Below are 9,210 nucleotides of genomic sequence, written 5' to 3'. Positions count from 1 at the left end.
TGTCACTACCGTTTCCTTTTATTCTTCACATTGGTACATACATGGTATAAAACCCCCCCCAAACCCCCCTGCCTGCACCAGGCCAGTGTCAGCATGGCCCTGCAGCCACCCGGGGACACTGGGGCCACCCTGGCTCTGTCCCTCAGAGCCACCCTCCCATCAGCATCCCTGGGCTGTTTGGAGGGGAGCTGGGATGGGTCCGTCCATCCGAGGGATGGGGAGTGAGCCTGCAGCATGGGGCTGAGGGCTCCTGGTCTGCAGAAGGTCCCCAAGAAAGGGAGTTGGAGCTGCCCACAGTCCTGGGGACCCCCTCTGAGCTCCAGAGTCAAGCCCTTTCTCGTGGGAAATCTCCCCTCCATTAAAACCGAAAGCGAGAGTAAAGAAAGTTAAGTACAAATCAGAGAGCAGTAAAAACCATACGGCGGGGGAAAAAATAGATATATATTACTAAAGGGGCTAAACTTTCAAAGCCTCAACCTGTTGGATCCTATATTGCTTTACGTGGGTGAAGGGGAAGGGAACTAATAACCAAAGTCCAACAGAAAGAACCAAAATCCAGTCTGCTTCCCCTCCCGGGTTGTGCTGGAGCTCTCTGGGTGCTGAGAGCCCCAGGAGCAGAGCTCTGTCCTGCCCTGGGGTACCCGCTGCTGGGTGGGGAGAGGGAAGAGGGAGGAGCTGAGTCTCCCCTGGTGCCACCCGTTGCAGCACCGGGATATTTGTCTCTGTGTCCAAGAAACCACAAACAAGAACCAGAGCCCTCGGCTCGGCCGCTCGCCTTTTATACTCGGATTTCGTCGTCATCCTCGTCGGCGAAGGAGAACTCTTTGTCAGGACGTTTCAGGGCTCCCCCCCGCTGGCTCAGCAGCCCAGGGACGGGGCTGGAGATGGACACCAAAGTGCTGTCCCTGGGGGAGCGCCCACCAGTGCCACGGGAGGGGCTCTGGATCTGCAGGGCTGCCACGGCCACCGGGGAGCCGGGCAGGGCGGCATCCGCCTCCTCCTCGCAGCTCTCCTCCGCCTCGGGGTCTTCGTCCTGCTCCCACTGCTCCTTATCCATGATGCTCAGGACGTCCCCCAGCATGGAGGGCCCCAGGTCGATGTGGAAGGACATGATGGACTCGGCGTGCTTCATGCCCGCCCCGCTCTTGGCCACCACGACGGGCAGCTCCGTGATGTCCCCGAAGTCGCGCTCATCCAAGCCGGGGCTCAGCGGCCCCGCGGCCGCCCCGTTTGGGCGCTGCTGCTGCTGCTCTTCCAGGCTCCCCTCCTCGGGCAGCTTCTTTACGGGGCTGGAGGAGAGGCTCTTGGGCAGCTGCCCCGTGCTCCTGTCCACCTCCTTCTCGTTGAGCTGGGGCAGGGAGACGGCGTTCTTGACGAAGAGCGCCGAGTCCCTCAGGGAGCCCAGCATGTCCCGACGGTCCCCCCGCGTCACCGACTGCGAGCGCTTGCTGCTGCGGAAGCGGCGGGACAGCAGGCTGGGTTTGGAGGTGCCCAGCTCCTCGCCCGCCTCCGGCCCTGGCTCCCCGGCCTTGCTGGTGAGGAAGGAGGTGTCCCCGAAGGCGTCCCCAGCCCGGCCCACGTGCATGGTGTGGCGGAAATCCCCCAGGGGCGCGCTGATCATCTCGGCCGTCAGGTCAGCCCGCGAGCGCCGCTTGGAGTGGGCAGAGTTGGAGACGAGTTGCTTGAGGATGGGCATCGCTGCGGGGAGGGAGAGAGGGGCTGGTGCCACTCTGCCGGGGGCTCCAACGAGCTGCTCGTGGTGGCCAAGAGGGAGCCCCGCGTCCCAGCCCGTGCTCCCAGCTGCTGCTCCCGCCGGTGTCGCCAACAGCTCACTCCTAGGGGACAGAAGGACACGGTCAGGCTCCGATGGGCACACCCTGCCGCTCTGCCCACCAGCCACCACCCTGCTCTCCCAGGGAACAGCCACCACGCAGGACGGGTCCCCAGACACCTCCAAGCTCCCCACATCCTCCAGACAATCGGATCCCAGGCCCCATTCATGGAGGAATCGTGCAGAAAGGACCACAGAAGAAAGACCTGAGCACAGGGGGGCTGCAGGACGGTCCCCAGCGCTGTGCCCCACGTGAACAGGGACAAAGAGGGACACGGGGCACCCGCTGTCCCCTCCCAGCCTGCAGGAGTGGGGCACGGCAGCACTCGAGCCTCGGGGAGCTGTACACCGAGAAGATGCCTGGGATTTTTTTTTTTTTTTTTTTAATTGGAAGAAAGCAGGGAGGAACAGACGCCAGGAGGAATTGGAAACAGACGGCAGGAAGTGTGTGAGGAGCACACAGAGCCCCCGGGAGGCACCGCCAGGCAAGCAGCAGGATGGGGGGAACCGGGATGGGCTTCCCTGCAGGAGCCGCTCCGTGCCCAGCTCGGCAGGATGGACACAGGGAAACGTGTCCTTGAGCACCCTGAAGCCCACGCGGGGCTGTGCCCACCCACCCAACCCCACACCCCCCCAGCCACCTCATTGTCACCGTTGTGACTCAGGAGTGGCAGAGATGACGAGGACCGGGATGCGAGGAGCCACGTTCCTCCTTCCCGTGGTCACCTGGGTGCCAGCAGTCACCCCATCCAGCCCAGCGGGAGGGGACAAGGACAGTGACCAACGTCACGAGGTCCCACGCTTGCCCTGGCGCCAGGAGCCCCCAGGTGGTCCCAGGAGAGGCTGCTGGGACGGAAGGTCCCGTGGCCACCCCCTTCCTCCTGCCGGGCACCGCCGGCGACACCGCGGCCCCGTGACGTGCACGGGAAGGGATGGACGTCTGTCCTCTGAGCAAAGCTCAGGGAGGGGGCCACCACGTCCCCGTCGGTCACCCAGACCCAGGGGGGGTCGGGCTGGAGCCATCCCTGACCCCACAGCCCACAGGCAGTGATGGCAGCGTGGGCCCTGCACGACCGGGGCACAGCATCTGCCCCACAGCTCCCAGCACTGCTGGGGAGATCTGCCCCCCAACCCACCCCAAACCTGCCTGCCCATCCCTTACAGTGGCAGGGGGGGTCTCAGAAAGGCTGTGGCTTGGCCTGTTCCCTGCAGGCAGGATGGACTCTGACCCCACGCAAGTGCAAAGTCCCGGTGCCTGGCACTCCCTGCACAGCCCCTGTGTGGGGCCAGTCCCATGGCACGGCACCACACAGCCAGGCTCCTACCCACCCCACACCTGGGCACAGTGAGTGCCCAACCCTGCTGTGGCAGAGCCCTGGGGATGTGATCACACGTGGTGGGGGTGGTCTGCTCAGGGGAAGCCACAGTTCAGCCCCAGCAGCCCAGGGAAGGGCTGGGGCAGCCACAACACCTTCTCTGCACGCCCAAACCAGAAGCTGAGCAGAATTCTTCCCTCCTTGTCCTATCCAAGTGCAGACAAGCAGCTCGCTGGAGCTCCTCACCAGGCTCTCTGGCAGGCCCAGCAGAGCCCATGTGCCCGTGCATGGCACAGACGTTTCCCCCTCCCAGCAGCTCCTTCCAGGCAGGCATTCCTCCAGCCTTTGGTTTTACATAAAACAAACACTCCCGGCGAGCTCCCCAGCTGGGCCAGGCAACCGTGCTGCTGATTTAGGCCATCTGGGGACTGTCCCTCCCTTGTATTTAGATTTCGGGGGCCAAGTTCAGCATTTGTGAGATACTTTGCAAGTCCCGGCAAAGGGGCCACCAGGAGGCTGGAGCCAGCACGCCGTGGCAGCCACTCCATCCAGCAGCTCTCCTCCACCCTCACAGCCTCCAAACGAACTCCTGTGTCCCCCCTCCACCAACACTCCTGCCCACGAAGCCTTTTTGTGGCAGCCAAAGCCTCTCCCATCCCTCAACACTTCGCTCCCAGCTCATCCCAAGAGGTGAGGCAGCACGGCAGGATGCTGCTGCCCGCCCAGCCCGGCTGCCGGCCCCGTCCTGCCCAGGGGGAGCAGGATACAGAGCCCTTTTTTTTCTCTCTTCTCACTCAGGGAGAGGAGAACGGATCCTGTGACATTCCCACTGCCGGCGCTCTCACAAAGGAAATCAGGCCAGGGCTGCCTCTCCAGCTCCCTACCAGGGAAAGCTGCTCTGTAACCGGAGAGACTTTGCAGGCAGGCAGGCTGGCAGGCAGTGCTGCCCATCCCGGGGCAAGGAGCCCAGAGCATGGCCAAGGCACAGCAGGGCCTTGGGGAAAGGGGAGGGGACAGGACCTGCGAGCTGGAGCAGAGGACAAGAGGAATGAAGTGAACCAACAGAGCGTGCACTGCTTCCCACCTGCCCTCCCAGGCCTTGGGGACCACGAGCTCTGAGGAACAGGAGCCTCAGGTCCCTGGGGACACGTTTTGCCCTGTGAGTGGTTGTTTGCAGGACAGGGGGGTCCTGCAGGCAGCAGGGGGGGTGGGACAGTCCCCAGACCCCCTGCAGCAGGGCAGGCAGTGGGACCACAGGCCCTGGTCATGAAGGCTTCCACCTTCTGCTCAGCATCAGTGGCTCAAGCAAAGAGGGTGCATGGGTGCACACAGGGAAACAACCGAGTCCAGCCCCTGCTTGTCCTGCTCAAGGGCTGGGAGAGCCAAACCCACGGAGGGGGAAAGCATCCCGGCTGGCCCATCCAGCTCCAAACGAGCCTCCCCGGCTCTGCCACGCAGAACACCCCAGGCAGCACCCTCCAGCCAAAAGATGAGAGGATCCTCTCCCCACCCTGCCAGGCGCTGGGACAGGGGCTGTGCTGGACCGGTCGGGTCCCTCGTGTTGCCCAGGGCCAGGGAGAAGCCGGGCAGGGAGGACACTCCGGCTGCTCAGCCCCACTTTCTGGTGCGCTGCCCCTCGGGGATCCGGCTGAGGAGACCTTTTGATGTTGCTGCCTGGCAGACAGCTGCCGGAGAGATGGCACCGATCACACCCTGCCACCACCGGCCCCGGCCCCGGGAGGGGACCAGCCCGCTGTCACACCCTCGCGTCGGGCTCTCCAGGGAGTCTCCCCAGGGCCCCGGGGCAGCCAGTCCTGTCGGTGCGGGCAGCCCCGGCGCCCCGGTGACCGTCTCTTCCCCGGCACGGGTGACAGGTCTGGTCCTGTCCTTGGCACCGGGACGCTGCTGCAAGTCGAGCCACGGGATGTGTGGAGCAGCCCCAGCAGCGCTTCTGGAAGCAGAAAGGCAGTCGGCAGCGAGCATGGGGGCTGGGGGCCACCGGACAGCTCGCCGGGGCTGGAGGCAAAGCTCGGCTCTGGCCAGGGCTCTCGGCACGCCGAGCAGCGCCAAGCTGGGGAGCTCACCGCCCCAGCACGCCGGTGCCAAAAGCAGAGCAGCACTCCCCGAGGGACTGCCAACAACCGGGAACCAGCCAGAGTTCAGCGAGGAACTCTTGGCAGGACACGCCAGAACACGCAAAGGACCATAAATCCTCCTGCAAGGGGGCCACGAACCAACCCGAGGCTCTCCGGGGCGAGGAGGGGAAGTTTCCGGGGGGAAAGGTTATCGTCTCCTCGCTGGCCCCAGCTCCATCCCTCGCAACAACAAGGCCTGGCTGGGGTCCCACAGGATATCGGGGCTAAACAGACCTCCCGACCTCCGCCGGGCTCCGAATTCCTGCGGTTTCGCTGGGGTGGACGGGAAGTAAACAGGCAGGCTTCCCATGGCTTGGCTGCAGCACCCTACCTGCCAGAGGGACCCAGCAGCCTCCCGCACCCCGGCTCGGGGGGCCCGGAACCGCCGTGGTTGTTTGTGCTCACAACAAAACCCCGGGGAACAAAGGCAGAGACCGCCGCGGTCAGCACAACGCTGTGGCTGTCCCTTGGGGTCACCGGGGAGTCCCATGTCACAGGGGCAGTCGGATGGCCCCTCTGATGGGGATTCAGGCCAGCCTTGCTCTTCTGCCACCGCCCACCCCCCTGGGACCCAAACCCACTGAACCTCCTGGGTGCTAAACCTCAGCTGGATTCGCTCCACGGTCTCCGAGGGAGCTGTGTCCAAAACAGAAAGGTTTCCTGTGCACCCTGCTAGGGAGAAAGCCCCGTCCCGGGATGCACAGACCTTGCGCTGCCTCAGTTTCTCCCCCAGACCACTAACGATCACAGCTCCCTTTAGAACAACCTCCCTGATCTATAAATTCGGCACTTGGAAACATCCATACTTTCACGCTGCTACTGCCGGGGTCAAACCAGGGCGGCATGGGCAGTGTCCAGCTCCCCACGGGCGGTCACTGCCCACCAGCCCCCGGTCTCTGGCCCCCGGACAGACTTTGGGAGCCACCCCCATGTCCAGGGCTCGCAGAGCCGGGGAGATCCCCGCACCCCGGGGCACTCGTGGGCGCCGGCGTGTGATTCCCAGTGATAGCGAGCAGCCGTGGGGGGGGCGGGCGGGAAGCCCTTGACCCTGTCCCAAGTTCCCAGGAAGGGCTGGAGGGGGATTTCGGGCGGCTCTGACTCAGCACCCTCCTGCGCCCAGCCCCGTCCGGCCCAGGGGTGCTGCTGGACCCGCTCCAGAGCGGGGAGGATCAACCTTTCCGAGCAGGGCCGCGGGCAGCCACCGCCCCAACTCCGGCCACCGCCAGCTCGGGCCACCGCCAACCTCCTGTTGGGCTCGGGAGAGCCGAGGAGCCGCGGGCGAACGGTCGCCGGTGGCCACCGCCAGCGGGGCGGGGTGAGCCGGGCCGGGCCGGTATCCCGCGCCGGGCAAACACGGCTCCGCATCCTGTTAACCCCTTCGCCCACCCGCGACGCGAACCGGCCCCACGCCCCGCTATCCGGGCGTGTGTGGTGGGGGGCACCACAGCCCCCAACCCGCTACCGGAGTGGGGCTGGGGGCAACCCCGGGGACCCCGCCCGCCCACCGGACAATAGCTGAGTCGGGGCCCGGATGTACCCCTCCGCGCCGAGCCGAGCCGAACCGGGCTGAGCTGGGCTGACCCGGACCACAGCGTACCCCGGAACCCCCCCTTCTCCCGCCCTGTACCTGCGCGCCCGGGACCCGCTGCCGGCCCATGGCCGCGCCGAGCCGAGCCGAGCCGAGCCGGAGCGAAACCGCCCCCCCCACCCCCCTCGGGCATGATGTCATCGTCCCGCCCGGACCAATGGCGTGGGGCGACGTCACGGGGCAGCCCCACACCCTCCATTCAAACCCGAGTGGGGCGGGGGGGATAGGGGGTGGTCACCCCTTGTCCAAAGCGCGGCCCCGCCCGTAGGGGGTCCCCGGGCGGGGGGGATGTCCCCGGGCGGGGTCTCGAGGGGGTCCCCAGGCCCCTCCGTGGGAGGGGTGCAGGGATCCGAGGCGGGAGGGGAGTCCCAGATCGCTCGGGGGATCTTGAGTGGGGTCCCTCGGGCTGAGCAAGGGGCTGGCTGCACCCCCGGCAGACGGTGGGCGTGCGAGACGTTAATTAATTAAGGGCAATTAAGAGCCGCCATGAGGTTCAGCTGCGGGGCAGCACCCATAGAGAGTGGGGTTCCACTCGGGAGCGTGACACTCACGAGGCTGCAGCACCCACGATCGCCCTCCACCATCCCCCATCTCCCTGTCCCCAGCCAGCCCCGCTGCTCCGTCCCCTTTGGGGGGATCCCAGCCCCCTCCAGCCCGTGGGTCAGTCGGGGAGGGGGATCCACGGCTGAGATGTGATGGCGGGGACACCCCGGCCCCCTCCCGGCTCTGAAAGGGAGAGTGCAGCGCTGCAGAGCCGCTCTCGGGGATTAAGAAGAGACCTTTGTGGGAAAAAAAGGGCGGGAGAGCCCAGATTATCCCGAAGCTGCCTCGTGCAGCAATTCCTGTGTATTCCGGAGCGTCTGGCGTGTGGAGGGAGGGAGCCAGTGAGGGGGATGGGGTGGCGAGGGGGGTCCCAGGATGCTCCGGCCATGCAGCCCTGGAGGTTTGGGTACTGGGGCACGATGCTGCGGGGGGAGGAAGATTTCTCAAGTCCTGGGTGCAAGGAGCTCCATTCCCCGCTCAGTGACACGGTCCTGGGAGCCGTGGCTGTGGCTGCAGCAGGGCTGGGCAGCACCCGGTGACTGATGGCTCATCTGGAGCAGACTCTTCCCTCCTTCCCAGGCCGTGCTGCTTCCCCAGTTCACACCAGTGCTATTTTCATAGCAGCTTTGTTTGGCAAATTTTATTTTCCTTGCTTTCCATATGGGGAAACTGAGGCTGGAGGCAGAGCCCCGTGCCAGCAGCTGAGCAGGGGTCCCCTAGGAGCCACTGCTGGACGAAGCTGTGGTTTGTTGGTGGGTGAGGAAGGAAGGTTTGCCAGACCCCCAGCCAGCAGCTCTACCCACTCGTGTGAGGCCAGAGGGTGTTAATCCAGGGCCAGCACAGCACCAGCGAGGTGCTGCTCACCTCACCTGACACTGCCATGGGAGCACAGGGCTGGCAGAGACAGCACAGTCAGGAGGGATTAACATCAGCTGGGTGGTGGGAGCCCGTGGGGTGGTGGTGGGAGCCCGTGGGGTGGCCTGGCTCCGGTTGGCAAGAGCAGACACTCAGTAGACTCAGAAAACTGCCTGGGACTGGATCCGGCCCTGAGGAGATGGAGAGGAGGCCGAGGAGGCTCAGGAGCATGGAGGGGGTGGCTGCATCACTCTGGCCCCTCCTGAAACCCTCGCCCTGTAACTGCTTCTCAGCAGCTTTTGAACGCGGAGAAAAAAAAAGAAAAAAAAAAATAATAAAGAAAGGAAAGGATTGAAAAGCACTTTGTGAAGCAGGGCAGGGAGAAGCACCCGAGTTTCCCGGCAGCCCCGTCCCCTCCTCCTGCCGCCAGCGCCTGCCAGTTCTGGCTGCCGACACAGCCTTGGCCGTGCAGGAGATGCTGCCGAGCCAGCCGGGTGCTTTTCCCGAGCCCATTTCTGCAGAAAGGTGTGGGCATTGCCAGCCGGGAATGGGGCATTGCTCCCACAGCCCCCCCAGATCCCTCCAGCACCAGGGCCCTGAGCTGGCAGCTGCCAAAAACCTCCCCAGCAAACGCACAGACACCAGCTTGCAGCCACAGACGTGGGGTTTCACCCCTTCCCCGTGCCCTTCGCCCAGGGGTGAGTGGTTATCCTGCTAACCAGTGCACCCCAGCATTCCCAATGCTGGCACCTCACCACCCACGGGTGCACGGGTGAGCACCAGGACAAGCAGAGACAGGAAATGGGCTCACACCACCCACCACCCACCCAGGAACCCATCACCAAGCCCTGGCCCAGTCTCCCCAGCTTCCCCCTGGAGGATCCCACCTGGAGCCTGGCTGCTGCGGGGACCCCCCCACTCCTCCCACGGCTGGCAGCACCC

At 65.1% G+C, this 9,210-nt stretch overlaps 1 protein-coding gene across 1 annotated transcript; it reads right to left on the bottom strand.

Annotated features, from left to right (window-relative positions):
* On the bottom strand, positions 1-6,987 carry CDC42EP4 (CDC42 effector protein 4). Its single transcript, XM_071763961.1, has 2 exons — positions 6,910-6,987; positions 1-1,835 (listed from the first exon to the last, which is right to left on the bottom strand). Exon 2 carries the CDS (start codon positions 1,694-1,696, stop codon positions 779-781), a length of 918 nt encoding a protein of 305 aa, XP_071620062.1. The 5' UTR covers positions 1,697-1,835; positions 6,910-6,987; the 3' UTR covers positions 1-778.
* Between the last annotated feature and the right edge of the window lie 2,223 nt (positions 6,988-9,210).

The sequence above is a fragment of the Heliangelus exortis genome, chromosome 20, assembly GCF_036169615.1.
Source record: "Heliangelus exortis chromosome 20, bHelExo1.hap1, whole genome shotgun sequence".
Classification (NCBI taxonomy): Eukaryota; Metazoa; Chordata; class Aves; order Apodiformes; family Trochilidae; genus Heliangelus; species Heliangelus exortis.
The sequence above is the reverse complement of the archived record's forward strand: the minus strand, read 5'-3'. Positions and strand labels throughout refer to the sequence as shown.